Source organism: Sinocyclocheilus anshuiensis, unplaced genomic scaffold, assembly GCF_001515605.1.
Source record: "Sinocyclocheilus anshuiensis isolate Anshui unplaced genomic scaffold, SAMN03320099.WGS_v1.1 scaffold914, whole genome shotgun sequence".
In the NCBI taxonomy this organism is placed as follows: Eukaryota; Metazoa; Chordata; class Actinopteri; order Cypriniformes; family Cyprinidae; genus Sinocyclocheilus; species Sinocyclocheilus anshuiensis.
The window spans coordinates 339,822-361,268 of NW_015539870.1; the positions used below are offsets into that span (position 1 = coordinate 339,822).

Below are 21,447 nucleotides of genomic sequence, written 5' to 3' on the forward strand. Positions count from 1 at the left end.
CACACGGGCGGTTCTAGTATTTCATCCATAGGGGAGCTGAGCCCTCAGACAGACCATTAGATACAAATTACCTAAATAAACTTTACAGTGCTTGTGAAAACTGTATTATTGTATGAAGTAAATATACAAAAATATCCATTAAAGCTACAGAAGTTACTTATTTATGAGTGATTCTCTATTTTTCTTTTGTTTTTAACATTATTAACATAAGAAATGCACGGGTCCGTTATATTAATGCACATTCGATATTTTCTTAACTATTTACGTTCACTTAACGCAGGGGTGTCAAACTCAGTTCCTGGAGGGCCGCAGCCCTGCAGAGTTTAGTTCCAACCCTGATCCCACACACATACCATGTAGTTTTCAAATAAGCCTAAATTATTAGATTAGCTGGATCAGATGTGTTTAATTAGGGTTATATCTAAACTCTGCAGGGCTGTGGCCCTCCAGGAACTGAGTTTGACACCCTTGACTTAACGTAACTGACTGTTTTTACATCAAAACTCTTCCAGACAGTCATTCTGACATAATTTTGTGCCAATTTGGTATTTGCGTGCTGTCTGAGAGACGGCTGGCTTGTGTGCGTGCTTCATGTGTGCGCGCGCACAAAGACGACCTATGACAGAGCGCAAGCACAAGCATTGAGATCTCTTTTGCGCTGTCTTGCGCTTGAATAGCTTAAAATCACTTAAATGTTTAAACAGACAAGCCTTAAAACACATAAGAATGATAAGCTTTCTTGAGGAAGCAGCATTGGCCCGATTGTTCAGATAGTTTTAGGGGGGCTGAGACAACAGATTGGGGGGCTGAAGCCCACCTAAAAAGGGTCAAGAACTGCCCCTGCACACACACACACACACCATATATATATATGATATATACGAATACATATGTAAGATTGTGTGTGTGTGTACTGGTACTCCCTATGTTATGGGGGCCAAATGTCCCCACAAGGATAGTAATACCAGTAAATGTTGACCTTTTTGGTCCCCACAACTTTTTAAATCATACAGAATGAAGTTCTTTGAAAATCTAAAAATGCAGTTTTGTGTGAGGGGTAGAGTTAGGGTAAGAGGATGGAAAATAGAGTTTATACAGTATAAAAACCATTAATCTGTGTTTGTGTGTGTGCGTGTGTGTTCGTGTATACAATTTATAACAAGGAAACACGAAGAAAGTAAGTATGTGAAACATACAAAAAAGAAAATGAGGAAAATAGGGATGCATTTAAAAAAAAAAATCCGTTTTGTTGTTAGTAATTGGTGTGTTGTTTTGTTGCTGGCTTTAAGATTTGAAATTTATTAGCATGGACTTGCAGTTGAGGCATTGAAAAAGGTTGTGACAAAATGACAATGACTGATTCATGTGCATAGACAAACAATTAAACATAACAAAACACCATCAAGCACAGGAGGAATCAAGAAAGAGCCATGAGTTAACTATCACTAAGGTATACGTGTCATTGAAGGGATGTAACGATGCACCACGAGCCGGTTGAAAATCGATACAAGTATGTGACGATTCAAATCGGTAGATATGAAACATTTTGGTTAAATTAAATTTTCGTTTTGTTAAAAAAAAAAAAAGATGTGAGAAAATCTTATCATGAAATCAATATTGTGAATCGTATCGCATCTTGAGTTGAGTGAATCGTTACATCCCTATTTCGTTGACATTTTACCAGCTGTAAACAGGGCTTTTGTTATCTAAGGGTTTATAGAGGTTGAAGATGTTGCAAATTTTATCTTGATTTTCTGGCAGGTCTGACTGTAGCTTTACTTGGAATCCTTATAACTGGGTTAAGAATGTCTTAGTGACTAATAGTAATCCATAATGCAAATCATAGTGTTGCTGGTTTGAATCCCTGTCAGTTGATCCAAAGATGTTTGCAAATGCAACTGATCCTCATGACCCCTCTAATCTCAGCCTTGAGCACGACTCTTAATCCTTGGTTGCTCCAGGGGGTTGCATCATGTTACAGTATGCCTGTTGCCAAATGATCCACATACCCCTAAGGCAAATGAATGAATGACAGCATATTAATGTAACTCTTTCCCTGCATCAAGAAAAGAAGAAAAAAAAAAATTAAACAATGGACACATTTGTTTTAATTGGTCACAGACTCATGCAACAGCTGCCTTATTTGACTACTGTGTGTGGGAATTTGGTTAGTTTCACAGTGCCAGACGTTTGATCACCATATTCTGGCTCACTCTGGCCAAAAACCACCCAAAGGAAGGGGCTGCCTGATGGATATGTGAAAGACCAACCACAGCCTTTGACATGACGTTTGGCAGTGCACACAGATCCAAGCATAACAGGGCCATCTGACACTAAACACTAGTCTTAACAGTGTGCATTTATGTGGGAACACTGGGTTTGGCTGGTTAGCATGACCCTGTAAAGCCTGCTGGTAGATGCTGTAACTACACCATCTGGACGCAAAAAGCAACATTTTTTAATTGACAGCGATTCAAAACAGCCATGGAATCAGACATAACACAATGTACTTTGTAGTTCATCATTATACCTGGATAGGTAAAGTTTGTCAAGACAAACTTTGATGTTGTCTTGACAAAGTCTTTTCTGAAAGTTCATAATTTTAAAAGCTTAAAGTTTTATAGCCTGTACAGTGAGTCAGACAAATAAACAAAGACAAATAGAACGATAGAACGATACATAGATAGATGATAGATGACAAACAAACAGAACGATAAATGGAATGATAGAACAACAGATAGACAGACAGACAGATATATTGATATACAGATAGTAAGTTTTGAAGTTGTTTTGGGTGGTTGCTAGGTGGGTTGCTATGCTAGGGAGTGTTAGGAGGGCTCTTAAAAGCGTCAAATGGATATTTATATTTTATTAACAGCCTCTAGGTAATACAGATCTCCTTGGGTAACACTGTGTGGTAACATCCTGTAGGGTTTGTGTCTAGTTTTAGAGATATCCTAAGCAAAGATCATTCAAAACACAAGCCAGCAGAAAGCAAAGGCAGAGAGCTGAAGGCAACAGGAGTCTTCCTCAGAAGTCTAGTTCCTGACACACACAGAGACAGAGAGAGAGAGAAATAAGGAATGGGCGGTAAATGCAAATATGAACTTAGTATCTGTAACAGAATCAGATTTCAAATATGCAAGAGGGCTGAGGCTGCATCGGATCCTCAGCACGCCACCAAATTCAATTTACAGGCTTATCAGAGCCAGCATCTGTCCCCTCGCCTGAGACAGCCCTCGCTGCAGGAAGCCATACGGGCAGAGACACACTCCTCCGTCTGGCTGCATCAAGCCCATTCTCCCAATCCACTTCTGCTTCACGGAGAAGAGGAGAGGTCAAAGACGTGTAATGATGCCTGTTTTGCTTCCGCTGAAATGGCACCATCAGCATGTGAAGGCAGACCTGATAAGGGCACGATCCTGCTCATCCTCTAAACGTTGCCAGAAGGTGGGGGGCCAAAATTCACATCAAAGAATCTAATTGAAGGAGGAAAAGGAACGGGAGGTCTGCGATGACTGCAGGGGAGTTTTCCTCGTGCTGGTGGGAGCAGCAGCCCCAGTCGGCTCTCCTCTCTCGGAGTGAAAATAATGGATTTTAATTAGCCACTTGACCTGCAGCATACAATAGCACAATTAACCTTTCCGATCCACAGGGAAATAGGCACCGGTGCCTCCAAACATCACTTAAAGCCGACAGAGATGTGTAATTACATTAGGCTTACAATAAAGAGCACGTATATGCACCAGTGAATGCTGGAAGGACACTTCTGAAGTTTTCCCAAAGACAGCCGTCTGGATTTGCTTTAGATGTGTGAGCAAGGAGACCCAGGTTGGCTAGTAGCCTTTAAACTTTCAATCTAACTGCGAAATCTTGTCTTAAGTAGACACAATAATGATAAATGAATTCTTCGATTGTAATAAAAGATTTTGCCCTAGCCTGTTGAAAAAACAAAAAACAACAAAAACAACAGCATCTAAAACCAGCCTAAACCGGTTGGCTTTGCTAGTTTAAGCTGGAAGTAGCTGGTTTTAGCTGGTCTGCCAGCCTGGCTAGATATAGAAGTGGTCAAAACCCCTCTAAAACCAGCCTGCAAAACAGCTATGACCAGGCAGCCAAACAGCTTAGGCTGGTTTTAGCATTTATATTTATAATTATATATAGGCCGGGAAATCCTCAAATGCTAATAGCAAGCATCAATTAGCACAAGAAAGTGTAAAAGCTAAACCGTTCTGGTGTGGTTTGCAAAATACTACTCCATTTGACCCTAAAATGTTGCTGTTTGTAAAATCTGAACAAAATCCTGTCACACGGCAACATTATTTTGTATATAGCTGTTTTTATTAGCATTTTGCTAATATGCATACTGTTAGCGGTATGCTAAGCCACCTGGTTAGCTCACTAACCGCAAGCTAAAACAAAGTTTAGAAATATTTAGATTGACCATTTATAGGTTTGGTTACATATGTAATATGTAATTTTGATGTGGTCTCACATCTGTGCATGTGTGGAAACATTTATTCTTCAGTGTGGGCTGCCTCGCACAAGCTCTCACAGTTTCAGAGTATATCTGAAATGCATGCTCACAGAGAGTGTACAGTATAAGCGCTGTCTGGAGTGACAGCCCTGGACGTATATCTCTGTTTGCCCAGGTTGCCTGCTTTCAAACAAAATGCTCAATGCAAGATGCTGCTTTGAATTGAGAGGGTCGAGTGGAATAGTTGAGCCAGAGGCTCCTCTGTCAATCCTGTTATGCAGTACATTTTCATGCCCCCTACAAGTAGACCACCATTCAAAAGTTTGGAGTCAGTATTTTATTTATTTGTTTTTGAAAGAGACTACTTTTATTCAACAGGGATGCAATAAATGACAAAAAATGCCAGCAAAAATATTCATGTTACAAAAGATTTGTATTTCAAATAAATGTTGTAAATCATGTAAATCATGGCTTCCACAAAAACAAAATCAGCATATTAGACTGATTTCTATCAGTAATCGCAGCTGAAAATTCAGCTTTGCATTACAGGAATAAATTACATTTTAAAATATATTCAAATAGAAAAAAATATTTTAAATTATTTGTAATAATATTGCACAATATTCCTGTTATTACTATACTTTTGATCAAATAAATGCAGTCTTGGTGAGCATTTTCAGAAAATCTTAACCAACCCCAAACTTTTGAATGGTAGTGTATGTTTTGTAACTAATTTAACAAATCAACGTCAAACATATAAAATTTCGTTTTTTTTTTTTTAAACAATATTAGTTCCTTTTATAGTTTTCTTTTACCACAATATCACAATCAGTCAATTCAGTATAAAATTACAGTACTAAAATCATATACTTTCAAAATTTCATAAGATGATTAAAATGACACCAAGTAATGTCTTTATCTCCATTTTATATCTCTTTATTTTATTATTTTTCTTTATTACCATCCTGCCAAGCATCCTGTTAAATTTCTTGCCATTGTGCAAATAGTTAATTAATACATTTTAATTGAATCAACTTTCCAAGAGCATACTGTATTTCTGAATGTCTGGTCTACCCACCTCCATATATTACAAGAAAGGCATATTCATTTTTCAAAAGTTACATAGTTCAAAAGGCACTGCATAACAGGAATGACCCTCCTAGCAGACATCAAACACTTCACACCAGCCAGAGGATCCACAAAAACCTTACAGTATTAAAGTTGAATAGTATTTTCAAGTGCTGCGGTCTGCTGGTTTAGCCTCCACATTTCCAGGCCTCCTCCACGCTAGAAAACATCCAATTGATGTATTACGGCTGCACAACCTGACAACAATCATAACTGCCAATTATTTCCTTTGATATTGTATCTGTAATTATTAATTCCAATTAACAAAATTAACATTAAAATGCTTATTTTATGTCCTATTTTGATGCTCTCGTCTCATTATAATCAACATGGTCAATGCTTTGTTGATAATAATGGGAGCATTTTGCTACAAGCAAACAGACAGAATAAAGTGAATCTAAAACAATAAACTATCGATGATGATTATCGCCTTGTTTCTAAAGTTTTTGACTCTCTAGCTCTCATTTTCAAACAGAAGCATAAACCTCACTCATTAGGAACGACTGTCGTTACTATAGATTTTTACGTTTTGCCATTGCACACAACGTACATGTGTGTGATTAATTAATTAGTAAATTAGTTGTGCAGCCCTACCAGGCATCATACTCAGGTCCACTCCTGTCTGAGCTGGTAATTCAACGCTGGACATTTCGATTAACCTTCTCATTATAGTGACGACTGCTGGCAGATTGCAGCTTCGTTCCTCATCTTATCTTCTCCAGGATGTCATATACATCATCAGTGCAGTATTAATTAACGCTCACATTACAATGTCTTCCTCTGCTCAAATCCTCATGTTTCTGCCAAGACGACACCAATCCGCAGCAGTCACAGCACAAGCGACTGACATTAATGGAGGAAATGAGAGGAGGAGAGATAGAGGTGTAACTTTCCTCTGGTCATGGTTATGCTTCGATTACATATGCAGTGTCACTCACGTGGTGGGAGAGTGGCACGACTGATGGGGGCGGTTGATCTTCTCTCTCTCGCGCTCTCTTTGAGTTGTTCACTCTCGTTCCCTTTTTTAACAGCCTCCACACCTTCCTCCACCTCCTCCTCATTTTCTCTCAGACCTTTCTGTCCCTCGTTCACCCACTCCTTCATTTTAGGGGGGCCGTTGTGCCCCTCTCCCGTCCCCAGATGCAGAGGGCAGGCAGTGAGGGAGTGTGTACAACGCAGGGCTCCCTCAAAATAAGAGTTAGTATGGTAGCAGACATCAAACACTTCACACCAGCCAGAGGATCCACAAAAACCTTACAGTATTAAAGTTGAATAGTATTTTCAAGTGCTGCGGTCTGCTGGTTTAGCCTCCACATTTCCAGGCCTCCTCCACGCTAGAAAACATCCAATTGATGTATTACGGCTGCACAACCTGACAACAATCATAACTGCCAATTATTTCCTTTGATATTGTATCTGTAATTATTAATTCCAATTAACAAAATTAACATTAAAATGCTTATTTTATGTCCTATTTTGATGCTCTCGTCTCATTATAATCAACATGGTCAATGCTTTGTTGATAATAATGGGAGCATTTTGCTACAAGCAAACAGACAGAATAAAGTGAATCTAAAACAATAAACTATCGATGATGATTATCGCCTTGTTTCTAAAGTTTTTGACTCTCTAGCTCTCATTTTCAAACAGAAGCATAAACCTCACTCATTAGGAACGACTGTCGTTACTATAGATTTTTACGTTTTGCCATTGCACACAACGTACATGTGTGTGATTAATTAATTAGTAAATTAGTTGTGCAGCCCTACCAGGCATCATACTCAGGTCCACTCCTGTCTGAGCTGGTAATTCAACGCTGGACATTTCGATTAACCTTCTCATTATAGTGACGACTGCTGGCAGATTGCAGCTTCGTTCCTCATCTTATCTTCTCCAGGATGTCATATACATCATCAGTGCAGTATTAATTAACGCTCACATTACAATGTCTTCCTCTGCTCAAATCCTCATGTTTCTGCCAAGACGACACCAATCCGCAGCAGTCACAGCACAAGCGACTGACATTAATGGAGGAAATGAGAGGAGGAGAGATAGAGGTGTAACTTTCCTCTGGTCATGGTTATGCTTCGATTACATATGCAGTGTCACTCACGTGGTGGGAGAGTGGCACGACTGATGGGGGCGGTTGATCTTCTCTCTCTCGCGCTCTCTTTGAGTTGTTCACTCTCGTTCCCTTTTTTAACAGCCTCCACACCTTCCTCCACCTCCTCCTCATTTTCTCTCAGACCTTTCTGTCCCTCGTTCACCCACTCCTTCATTTTAGGGGGGCCGTTGTGCCCCTCTCCCGTCCCCAGATGCAGAGGGCAGGCAGTGAGGGAGTGTGTACAACGCAGGGCTCCCTCAAAATAAGAGTTAGTATGGGCATGTTCCCAGTTCTACAGAGCTCAAATAGAAAACTGGACAGTTAAAAGTTCACAAAAAGAAAAAAAAGAAAAAAGCCATATCAGTGGTCTGAAACAGGGGTTTGCAAAATGATTGATGTAGACGAAAAATTAAGATGTAAATTAAACAAAGATTACTGAAGTACGTTTTACAAGAAAATACTATTTCAGTCTTTCTACTACAAAATTTCATGTTACTTGTCAACTTCTGAAATTTACTAGACATTTTTGAATGAAATAAAAATTTTATAATACTGTTATTAAAATATTTTTCAGTGCACCAGCCAATTTAGCATTAGTACAATGACCAAAAAATAAAAAATAAAAAATAATAATAATAATGCGTTTTGGAAACTTTATAATATCAAGCCTTTTTTCACACAGTGCTCCTTTTAATATATAAAAAAATATTTTTTTTTTTAATGCAATTGAAGTTTTATAAACATTATTTTAAATAATTCAATTAAATTAATAAAATTTTCTTTATTCTGTGTAACACAAAAGAATATATTCTGAAAAATGTCTTTTTTGTATAACAATGAAAGTCAGTGGGGTCCAATGCTGTTTTGGACCCCAATGACTTTTATTATATGAACAAAAACACTTTTTAAAAAAATATCTTCTTTTGTGTTACACAAAAAATATTTTATATAATATTAAATATTTTTTATTATATTTATGGTTAAACATACAATATAAAAAATCTATCATATAACTAAAATGGTAATACATATTGTAAATATAAAAATTATATTTACATTTAATAATAAAGGTTTTATTATTTCCATTACTTTTCCAAGTCTCAAAATGAGCATTTTAAAATCCCCTGATATCTGCAGGCTTTCCATGACCATGGGAAACCTCAATCGCACTGGCCTGTGAAACATTAACAGAAATTACCTACTGCTTTTTGTACATACACTGAAACAGAAAGCCCATACAAAACTCCTTTGTTCCACTTAACTTCAATAATCTCAAAGCCCACCACAGCAATAAGACACATGCCACAGAGGAGCTGCTCACTAACAAAACCTGTGACCCCGTCTGACATATTCATCACCGTCAGTGATATTTCTGTTGAACCTCGCCTTGTCCTCAGGGTGTGCTGAGACTCAGATTAATGTGCACCTTATGGAGGAGCTTCTTCATAGGATGCACAGGAGTTGATGTTTATTTGTGTGAAATGGAGAGTGTGATTGTGCATGTAGATGGAGGAGAGACTCACGCATCCACGTCTGCCAGGAGCTCCAGCTTGCTGGGGAAGATCTCAGACAAGAGCACACGCGTGAATGAACGGCCCAAAGACTCCAACCGAGCCTCTAAGTGCTAAAGAAAGAGAGAGAGAGGAAAAAAAAAAGAGAGGAGTTGAATACTGAATGTTACACATATTTACATAAAGACAACAAAATTTCATGCACAGGGCTCAAGGTCACCAAGAACAGCCCACATCAAACAGATCTGACAGTGTAGGAGGAAAGAGAACAGAAAATCATTACATCCAAGAATTTTCCAAATTTATTGAACAACAAGAAAACCGCTTCCTTTCACCTAATGAGAAATCTTCACAGGATCGCTGATGCTGAACTCGTGTAAACGGCGTGTGTAAACCCTTTATGTTCTTCAAAGCTTTAGTAACCACCATCAGCTCTGGGTTTCTAACATAAATGGCCAGTTTAGCTCGATTTTTTTCATTAATGACGTGGGGCTTTGTTGTTGCCTTGATTTATTAGTTTCCCCAAAGAACCAATCTAATGAGCCTGAGGTGGAAGAACTTAACTGGTCTGCACAAAGACCTGAACCCCAGTGAACACCTTTGAAATTAATCAGAAATAGGGATGCCCAATATTTTGGTGGTTATACCAGTATTAGGTATCTTTTTAATTTATCTGCATCACATAACATTGGATTGTATATTTTATCGCTCATGCTCATTTCCTCTATTTATACATTTAAAGTAGATTATCTTTGCCATTGTCTAACGCTCACTTAAAGTTAATCTTTTATGCACTGATAATTAACCCTGTTAAACGTAATCTTTAGCAGGTTTTAAAATTAATATCCTTTTCTCATACTGTACATCATAATGTTGTGATGAATAAATTAACTTGTAGCATTTAGAACTATTTTTTTAAATTGATAATTTAATTTTAAATTTATTTACGCTTATTTAAAATATTTGTAATTTTTTTAAAAACAAAACAGTACAAATTTTTATGAGCCCTTTAACTGGTTACCACCCATAACAAGAAAATAATAATTGGCTCATCAATATCGGCCAGAATTTTTGGCCATATTCAAGAGAAAAAAAAGTGTCAAGTGTAAGCGTGAAAAAAGGAAGTCCGAAGAATAGATATCACATCATTTTTTGGTGATAATTTACACTTTCACAGATCTCCTGTGGTATTATTTTACCTTCATAGGAAATCTACAACTTACTGCTAAATTGTGAAAATTACTGTCAAGTACGAAGAGTGCTGTTGTTAAAACTTACCTCACTACCAGTGATGCTAGAGGCACAGAAATGCCACACTTCAACTTTAATTTAAGAACAACAGAAGTCATAGGAGGTCCCTACTACATCATGAAACAAGTGCAAGTGTGTGTAAATAAACACATTCTAATGCACCTTTCATTTGTTCATTAACCATCAATGCTAATTATTCATTCCCCAGTGATAGGCTGGAGGAAAGTGAATATTAACACAATTTTGCTCACTTCAGGATAAAGTGATGCTTTCCCAGACTCTCCCCACGCACTTTGAAGTGTGAAACCCAGTGGACCACAAATATTACCAGCAAAAACCTCCAGACGTCAGTGAGGAGGTGTTCAGGTGAACAGGCAGCTTTAAATTAGCTGGCTTATAGCTAACCTTGAAAAGGTTACAATTGCTCTTCACTTTTAAGCCAGTAAGTCTTATAATGACAAATATAGAACATGCAGGAATGTGTTACATAGACCCAGAGACGTTTTCTTGAATAAATATTTGATTTAATACTCTTTTACTTGGAAACTTGGAAAAAAAAAAGTGTAAAATCTATTGTAAAATTTGATGAATGTGTATATATAAATATGTTTTATAAGTTTAATAAATAAAAAATAATAATACATTAATTTAATTAGTTATTAATGGTCATTTATTATTATTACCAAGAAAAAATTTTTTTTGACAAGAGCTACAGAGATCCAAAAGAAAGTCCAATCCATATACATACAAATTAACAGATGAAAAGGGGCAGAGAACAAAGAGAGGAGGATTTGAATGAGAAGAAGTAGAAGAAGAAGGGAGACGACCTTCCCCTCTCAAAACAATCGATTAACGCCCCTGGTGATCTCTCCTCCTGGCCAAATGCCGCAGGGTGTGTGTGTCTTTCAGCTCAGGTGCAAGACAGAAATGAGCAAGGAAGATAGACATTTTTACACTAACAGAAAACATATTGTATGATAAAGGGTAGCAGATGGTCTGACCTCCAAGATTTTGGGGTTGCCCTGACGGCCAAGGGTGCCTAGGATGAGGCCCCATCTCTGGGCCGAGCGGGCACTCTCTATGGCCTGCAATCTGGTGGCCCGCATTGCCTCATGGTCATAATACTCTCGAGAAAACACTTTACTGTATGGGTCATACCTGCAGACATGGAGAACAACACATTTACAAACAATATTATACTAACAAAACCGAAAGAAGAACATTCATAAACTAGATTTTTGAAGAAAATATGATAGTAGGATGTTACTAGATTATTGATATGATAACAGTGGCCAAAAAGGGATGCCTGGTCTAAGAAAACTGACATCTATGCCTTTTATTCAAACTTTTATTAGAGATTTTTAAGCATATTGCGTAGCTGTGCTTAAATGCATAACAAAAAAAAAGTGTAAAAAAACACTTTTTTTTATACAAAGCTTGCACTCATTATTCCTAGTCTATAATTCAATAGATCAATGCGGCAGCTGTTATATTATTTTATGTTATTTAATGGGTTTTAGTTTTTAAAACAGGGCCAAGAGGAAGGAGCTGTCCTCTGCAACTAAGTAGGATATTACCAAACTGGCTAAATCTGGTCAACTGGCTTTGGATATTTTATGTTTGCTGGATTTGTAGACCAGAGAGTCATAAAAAGGTTGAGGACTATGAACTATAGCAATAAAAATGCATGATTTAGCAAAAAGTATACAACTGCACATTTGATTTACCTGTAGGCAGGTATATCTGGGTTGGCAATCATGATGGATTCCAAATGAAACCTTCCATCCCCAAGATATCTACAGAAAGAAACACAACTTTATCAGAGAGAAAGACAGTCTGAGTGGGCAGAATGAATACAATTCTGCTAACTCTGGGATTTGTGTAAGAAAATATAAAGGCCAATGGGTCTTGGCCTAGAGGACTCATAAACCGGATCAGAAACGTTCTAACATTCAGCAAGCAATCAGGGCAAGACCTACTCACTCTAAAGTCAAGGCAACATTAACCATCCGGAAAGCGAGTCAGACACGGAGGCTGATGGGCTACAATCCAGCTACTCCACAAATAAACATGCATGATATGATTAGGTCATGACGCGGACAGCACTCAAACAGAATTCAACACGCTGATTATCCTCTGCCGTGCCGACAGGAGAAGACCTGCCATAGTTAATGGGAGTATAGATTAACCTGGCAATCCTGATGGATGCCCTGGGGAACGCAGCCACAATTAGAAAGGCTAATTAAGACACGTTTATGAAACACTACGGAACATAATGTGGGTGGGATCTCCCTGGGCACAACGGAGCAAAGGCTAAACCAGCCATCCTTCACTCTCGCACACACAAAGTGACAGAAAAATGCTCTTCATTCTCCTTGTCTCTCAAACATACTGGCTGTGTTTGCTGCCCTGTACCTGCTAAGGAAACAGAAAGTATGGATGCACAATATATTAGTACCATATCAGTTAGCAGCCAATGTTAAAATATTATTGGTTTAATTTAATCCTTCATGCAAATTTTCAGTTTTAACATTTAGATCATCTTTGCCGTCATCTAACACTCAAAGTTAAATTAATTTTTCATTGTGTAAGATTCCTAAATTTACCTGTAGCATTTAAAACGACTGATTCAATTTTTGTTAAACAGATTTTAATATCAGTCTATTATTGGTTATCAGCATTAAAATCAAACTAAATATCATCTTATCTGTTTCAACCTGATTTTTTTTTAACAAATACTAATTTCTGTACAATAAATGTATTAGAGCTTGACATAACTAGAAAAAAAATCATAATCATGAAAGAAAATTCCATCTCTTTTCTAGGTCAGGAAATCACACTTTTAAAATTCTCTTATATACAGTAAAAATAATCAGGGTTCCCAAGACTAAATTAAACTTCCAGCGTTCTATCAGATGCCATTTTATATCTTTCCACCAATCACATTATTATGGGAAACCACAGTAAATGACATATCAATGTCGCCTTCAACCTCTTTATAGTGTACTACCTGCAAAGGCAGCATTTTTTTTAGCTGTTGACAAAGTCATTCACCAAAAAATTCCCCCTCCACACATTTTTCATTTTCCTTTATATGTTGCCGTAATAAAACACACCAATTTTCCCGGATTACCGCACTGTCTCAAGGCCCTCTATTACAAATATTGCATTTAAAGCAGAGGCATTAAACTCTCAGAGGTTTCCCGGCTCAGCTTTTAACAGTATAACTTAAATGGCCACAAATTGATGCATTTGGTAGAGATGGCACTATTGAGAATACAAGATTAGAAATGGCCCAATTTGCAGTTCTTAAAACCGCTTTTCAAAGCACCGACCCATTCACCCTCAGTTCAGTTCATAATGTCTTCGGCAATGAGACGGAGCTCCCTCTTGTTTCAGAAGAAATCCCAAGTGAAAACCGGAGGTCTGTGTGAAGACCTGTGGCGTTCGTCAAATTTTATTAAATACAGAGCACTTTACGGTCCGCCCAACTCAAAAAAGATTTTATGAAGGTGCCGATCAGCCATGAACCTGTGTAATTTTTCAGCACAAAGCTGCAATCATCTTCTCCGTGGGACTTTATTCAGACCCCCAGCCAATATATTACTTCTTATGAGAAAGTCAGGCTTTGTATAAGCTTAATTAGCTGTTAATTATACGGTGGCAATTCGGCTTTGCAATATAACATCACATTACTACACTGTAGGTTGTCAGAGAAAGTTTTTAATTTGATCGCTGAGGGTGAGGGCAAAAAGTAAATGATCTATGATAAAGGCTATTTGCATAATAGCGGTGTCATTTTGGGGGTCAGTGACATGACCACTTGTGTATGTCTAATGCTGACAGGCGCCCTGACGAAGAGGTGATGGGTGAAAATTAAGATAAACATGCATCAATTCTCTTCCTTCCTCTCTCCCCTAACACACACACACACACACTCTGTACGCTGGATTAAGAGGCAGAAAACTCAAACACACACACACACACCCTCTCTGTGTACAGACACACACAGACAAGAGGTTTCCGTCTATCTCACAGGAGCAGAGCTTGCTGCTCACGGCTGCTGTGTGATACAGAGAATAATAGATCACACACACACACACACACACACACACACACACACACACACACATATACCTGCTGCCTAATGTCTCGTCTCTGTGTTGCAACAGCACTTGACACGCTTCTCATTAAAGTCAGCTTGAAACTGCATTCGCAATGCATTTAACTTACGCAATGTGACATTTCAGAGAGAAACAATATTCTGCAGGTAAAAATGTGAGGCGGGTCTTGATGTTGATTGGATTGTGAAAAGTAGCATATGATATTACTGGTTAGTATTATTTTTCCTACCCATGAGGCCTTGGTCACATCAGCAGAAAAGTTGTTTAAAAGGAAGTGACAATTATTTTTATGATAGCCCAAGTAAAAGTGTTTTTTTTTTCTTTAGAACAACATGCACTATTGAATTTGTGCACAATGAAACCAGTGATACATATTAAGAAAGTAAACCTGGTCAGTTTTGATTTCATATATAAAAGGCCATATACATAAACAGTGTAAAATAAAATAATAAAATGAAATAAAATAAAATATAAACATTTTTGTGTCATACTGCTCTTATCATATTGTTATTTTTGTTCAGCTGGAATGCTGTACTGGCCAATCAGAATCCAGGGCTGAAACCATCAATTTCAAATAAATGAATAAATTAACAAATAAATAAATAAATCTAAAACACACACACACACAGACTTACTTACTACTTACTACACATACTCAACATGGGCTAGAACTGTTTTCCTTACATGATGGCATTGACTTTCTTCTCCAGACGAGGTGAGGTGCATCCGAGGATCTCCCCAGGAGAAAGTGGCCGACACTGAGGTACCAACACCTCGTAATCTGGCTTCAGCTCTGCACTGGCTACCTGTGAAGAGAAAGGAAAGGGATGCTGAGACCAAAGAAGCAACTTTGCCACCAAAAAGTTGTTGCGCAGAAGCCAGTGTCTAATCTGGAACCACGCCACATGTTTTCACCTTTCTTGAAAAGGTGGTTCTGGGCTGGAAAATCTGGCTCCATGCTAACCCTCTAAACCTGCGGGTACTGAACCAAGAAACAGTAATGTCAGAGGTCTGAGGGCAGGATAATGTTCGCACCGAATAAAATTTGAATGAAAGGACAGTCTTAACTTTAGCTTCTTTTGCAACAATTTTCGCTGATGAACAAACTGTCCAAATTTAGTCTGAAACTCAGGAACTCAGCATTAACTTTTTTTTTTACTTTTGTGTAACAGCAATATCATAATCATGCTGAATGTACTGCATAGGACTGCATAGTATCAGATTTGCTTTAATATATTATATACACTACCATTCAAAATTTTGGGATCAGTGTCACTGAGAGAAGTCACTGAGAGAAGTATCTTATGCTCACCAAGGCTGCGTTTATTTGATCAAAAACACAGTAAAAACAGCAATATTAAGAAATATTGGTAACACTTTACTTGAAGGGGTGTGCATAAGACTGACATGACACCTTCATAATCATGACATGACACGTCATGAATATGAAGGAGGTTTTATGCATGTTTATGACAACTGTCATTAAGTGTCATTCGCTCAGTTATGTAATTTTTAATGCAAAGATGACATTGTTTGAGATGTCTTTGTTATGGGCTATGGTTAGGGGTAAGGGTAGGGGTAGGGTTAGGTTAAATGTCATATTTGCATTAAAAATGACATAACTGAGCGAATGACACTTAATGACAGTTGTCATAAACATGCATAAAAAACCTTCATATTCCTGACATTATGTAGGTGTCATGTCATGATTATGAAGGTGTCATGTCAGTCTTATGCACACCCCTTCAAGTAAAGTGTAACCGAAATATTATTACAATTTAAAATAACTGTTTTCTATTTTAATATATTTTAAAAAGTAGTTTATTCCAGTGATAACAAAGCTGAATTTTCAGCAGCCATTTCTCTAGTTTGCAGTGTCACATGATCCTTCAGAAATGATTCTAATATGCTGATTTGCGGCTCAAGAAACATTTCTAATTATTATCAAGGTTGAAAACAGTTGTGCTGCTTCATACTTTTATGGAAACTGTGATATATTTTTTAAGGATCCTTTGAATAGAAAGTTCAAAAACAGAAATCTTTTTTTTTAAATTTGTAACAAATGACTTCACTGTCAGTCACTTCACTGTCACAACTGAATGCATACTTGTTGAAATTTATAATTTCTTTTTCTTAAAAAACGAACAAACAAACAAAAAAATTATTGAACACTGTGAACTTTTGAACGCTAGCTTAAACAGTATGTGAACTGATTGTTATGAATTTTATTCACTATACACATAAATAAACTCCTAAACGCTCCTGGTGCCATAATACTGCTGAATCAAACTCAGTGTTGCCAACTTAGCAATTTTGTTGCTAGATTTAGCAACTTTTCAGATTACCCTAGCAACTTTTTCTTCCAAAAGCACCTAGCAACAAATGTAGCTTTTTTTTTTTTATTATTTGGCAACATTTAGCAACTTTTTATAAGTGTTTCAAGCGATAAAAAGGCACACATTTTCCATCTAAATTACACAAAAAGAGGAAACCAAAGATGCCTAGCAGTGCACACATCACGTGAATTAAGTTAACTGCTATTTGCAATTGTTCAACAATAATTCAACGGATCTGCATGCTTTCCAATTGTTCTCGTGCTGGTGCTTTGATGTCAAACACTGATCGATCTGCGCAGCGCCGCTTCAAGATGAACACAACTGTTGTGATACACCTTGTTAGTAGCTGTGATTGTTGATCAGTTAGTACACTGTAAGAAAAATGGAAAGGGTACTAGTAATTTTCCAGGACATTATCCGTCATCTATTATCCGTTGCAACTCTGTAACCCAAAAAAACACAAAATACAATGCACAATTTAAAATGCAGGTACAAAAAACCTGTGAAAAATCAATAAGGAAAATTCCTTCATATAAACATAGTAGACTATTTTTACAGACTTTTCTTAGAGTGTAGCATTCAAACTAACTACAAATACACTGCTTAAAAGTATAATTGTTCATAGTGTGTAGTCTTACAAGTTTACTAGCTAATAAAAAAAAATCGTAATTGTTCAAAAATGTGTAAGTGTTCAATAACTCAATGTTGTATTTAAAAATAATTATTTATATTTTCATATTATTTTCTAATGCATTTATATTATTTTACGAACAGTTTTTAACAAATCAAAATTAACATATACAAAATATATTTTTTGCTGAGATTTGATGCAGCGACATCACAACGTCATTTAGCAACTTTTAGCAACAAATCGACCTTCCTTTAGCAACTTCCCAAGAAAATTAGTTGGCAACACTGATCAAACTACTCTTAGTGTTAAAATATGTTCTTAAACTCATTAGACTTGTAAACAAAGGCTGTTTGTTTGTGTAGTAATATAGTCAGGTTCTGAGAGTAGCTTGCAGCTCTGGCTGAGCACTGGGTCTGGAATGTGCAACGACATCTTTTCAGTGGAAGGAAAGAGAGACAGATACAATCAGAGAAACAGTCATTCAGCACATCTCCCAACACCTACAGGCTTTCCTTTCCAACGAAAAGGAAGCAAAGAAATGGTGCCAAATAAATTAAGGCAAGAAAGCTGCAGTAATGCAATGGCGGCGGAGACATTACGGTTAAGATTTTGACGAGCAGAGAAAATAACAAAAACACATAAAACGTGTGCATTCACACCCCTCTGACCCCCAGCACCCACCCAGAGCACGGGAATGGGCCTACACACACACACGATACACAGGCCGTGCTATTTCCAGAAATAACATAGGTCATTTTTAGGCAGGAGGGTGAAATCGACAGCAAGGAGGAGAGAGCGAAACAGGAAAAAAAAGGAAGGGAAGAAAAGCTCACACTTATGTAAGCTGGAGTGCTGAGTGCAACATGACTTCTGATAATTCCTCCTCTTCTGCAGTTCAAAATAACTTTAACTGCATTTCACACCCACATACACAAACACACACTATTATAGGAGCAAACACACACACACACACACGGGCAGCCTTATGTGCTGTCAGAGACCTTGAAGCAGGAAGGTAAGTGATAGAGAGAGAGAGAGAGAGAGAGAGAGAGAGACAGTAAGCGAATCAGAGAACATCTTTAACCGCAGGGAATAGTTATCATTGAGTAAGAAGCAGTTGGTCAAAGGTCACCTGTAAAGCAGCCACAAACTGGATGGTGCTGACGAGGGCGACTGAGTGGCCAGGGGGAAAGTTGAACCTGAGTGTGTCCAGGAAGTGGGCAGTGTCAATCTGGATGTCCACAAACACGTACAGCATCTTGATGCCCTCAGTTGAGTCTATGGGGACTGGAGACACAAACAACATTAGCATATTTCACTCAACACACATTCAAATTATTCTTTTATTCGTAGGTTGACTTCCTATTTTTTCTCTAAACTGAAAAATCTAAATTTGGAAATTCAACATTGTTTGTGCTACAGACACAAATGATCCCACAAATCACATGGTGCAATCAAGTTCTTCTGTGAAGTTTGCATTTACAATCTGGGAAGTCGTAATTAGAACACCAGATGAATTTAAATCACTTTGGTCCAAATAAGATGGCATGTATCTTTTCTACAAAAAACAAAAAAGAAAAAAAAAAGAAAAACAGCAAGAGTTTTTAACTCCACTTCTACAAAATGATTGGTAAATAATGTGCATCAGGTGTGTTTTTTGCTTTTTTAATGTTAAGGTTTTGTAAACCGAATCATTATATGTACTTTCGTAGTTGCAAAATTTAGAACATGCAAATTTGCTCAATTTAAAAATGCAAAAAAAAAAATCAATGCTTTAAACAAATGTATGGGTAATACAGATGCTGCTCCACTGCATACTTTGAGTTTTTGTTCAACACATTAAATATTATCTTTCTGACATTACTTGAAGGCACCAACAGAATTACGATTTCACCTGGTAGAGCAAACAGGCACAACAACCTCTTTCACCCAAAAATTCTGTCATCATTTACTCACCCTCATGTTGTTCCAAACCTGTATGACTTTATTCTTAGAAACACAACAGAAAATATTTTGAAGAATGTTTCAACTGTTTTGTCCATATAATGAAAGTCAATGGGGTCCAAAAAAAAGAAGACATTTTTCAAACAACTGTGCTCCACAGAATGAAGAAGTCAGGTTTGGAATGATATTGAGAGAGTAAATGATCCTGGATTTCTCATTTTAGTATGAACCATTCCTTTTCAGATCCATCTGAAATCGCACACTGTGAGAGTACTGCATTTAATGAAAAACTTCTCAACCTTTGTTCTACTGCACAAGTATGCATGTATGTAGTATGAGTACAACCCGCACATACTACATCCACTATGCTGGTATTGTCATAAGTTCATTGTCATAAACTGCAAACTCACAACAAAGTAAATAAATGTCTTGAAAACTCAGAAAAGTTTGTGTTAGTCAGCCTACCTCTGATCTACTGATGACAGTAACTCAAGAAAAGAGAAAATCATACAATTGCTATTAATGCCATTCAATTCACACCCCATTTAAAAGACAGCAGAGCTGAAAGAGGAAGGCGGGCTTCAGTCTTCTCCCATCTACATTATCATTTACAGCTGATGGTCATAATTGCTGCTCTTCTTGTAGCATTCTCTTTAAAGCCCATGCTCTAATGGCCATTTCACTGCTATTAGGCAAATGCCACCTTTAGAGAGTGTTTTAAACATGGAGCCCATTTAACTATGTAAGAACAGACGGCAAGACAGTGAGGTAAGTAGGAAGAGAGGAAGTAAATTTACCTCTCAAAGCAGGAAGATCAACAGAGGCTTCTCAGCAAGCACACATTGCCTAGACGTCTATGACAAAGTACATATTTGGGGAGCACTGCATATTTTAAAGGGATAGTTCAACCAAAATTGACTCAGTCTCCTGTAGTTCCAAACCTGTATGCTTTTTTTTCCTTCAGTGGAACATATAAGAAGTGGAAATATCTTTTTTTTTTTTTTTGTCCATACAATGGAAGCCAATGGTAAACAAAACGGTCTATCATTTTTGAACACGGTTTTGAAAATCTCAGGAAAAGATGGACAAAGTGAGAGAAATGTTGATTATAAACATATTTAATTCAGTGCTGAAAAGTATTGCTAAAGATAGCTCAGTGTAAATAAAAACATTATTTTACGCAAAATGTTTGTGTGCCATGTGTTATTATGCTTTTAGAGTACTGTGCTGTTAGCTTAGCGTCGTGCTATTCACAGCTCTATTAAATTGCACGTCAAGCTGCCTCTTTGAGTTCCAAATCAATCAGTTATAAGTTTCCATAGCAGTTAGGATGATCCCTTAGAAGGCAGCTGCCTATAGGCAATAAGCAGCGAGGCAGCTAACAAGGTTTTAGAACAGAGCTACTGAATAGATGTCATGGACAACATTTACAGTTAGGGGAAGTGATATACATGACTCAGGGGAAAGAGAGAAAGAGAGAGAGATTTTACTGACTGTGGAAATAAAGTTTTATTCTTGCAACGTTTTGACTTCAAGTGGGTCACTGTCAGAATGCACATACATGCAGGGCTATTTTCATACACACATGAAACACACAAGAGGCAATACCCTCTTTCCGCAGGTGCTAGAAAACAAAAGAAAAAGACTTGGAGGGGCCGGGGGGTTGAAGTTAAGTGGAATCGATCCATTTCTCTTATCCAATTAGCACGGCAGACTGAGAGCACTTACTCACTGCAATTATAGCTGTTGTCAATAAGAGTCATGGATTCTCCATCCCCTCGTCTCCTTCCATTCTCTATTGTTTTCTTAAGGAGGTAAAATATAAGCAGATATGATTGAGGAGCTTCATAAAATCTGGAAAAATTACATTGCTCCGATACAGTTTTTTTTTTGGTTCATTATGAAACGGCGGGACAGATTGGCCGTCAAAGTGTGTGTGTT

At 37.5% G+C, this 21,447-nt stretch overlaps 1 protein-coding gene across 3 annotated transcripts in view; it reads right to left on the reverse strand.

Moving 5' to 3' along the window:
* The window catches only part of LOC107685060 (diphthamide biosynthesis protein 1-like), an 84,929-nt gene that overhangs the window by 12,560 nt on the left and 50,922 nt on the right, over window positions 1-21,447 (reverse strand). For all 3 annotated transcript variants that reach the window (XM_016481513.1, XM_016481512.1, XM_016481514.1), the window contains 5 exons: window positions 18,695-18,849; window positions 15,280-15,401; window positions 12,199-12,267; window positions 11,473-11,629; window positions 9,233-9,333 (listed from right to left, as the gene is read on the reverse strand). In XM_016481513.1, coding sequence (XP_016336999.1) covers window positions 9,233-9,333; window positions 11,473-11,629; window positions 12,199-12,267; window positions 15,280-15,401; window positions 18,695-18,849 — 604 coding nt within the window. The remainder of the gene's footprint in view (window positions 1-9,232; window positions 9,334-11,472; window positions 11,630-12,198; window positions 12,268-15,279; window positions 15,402-18,694; window positions 18,850-21,447) is intronic.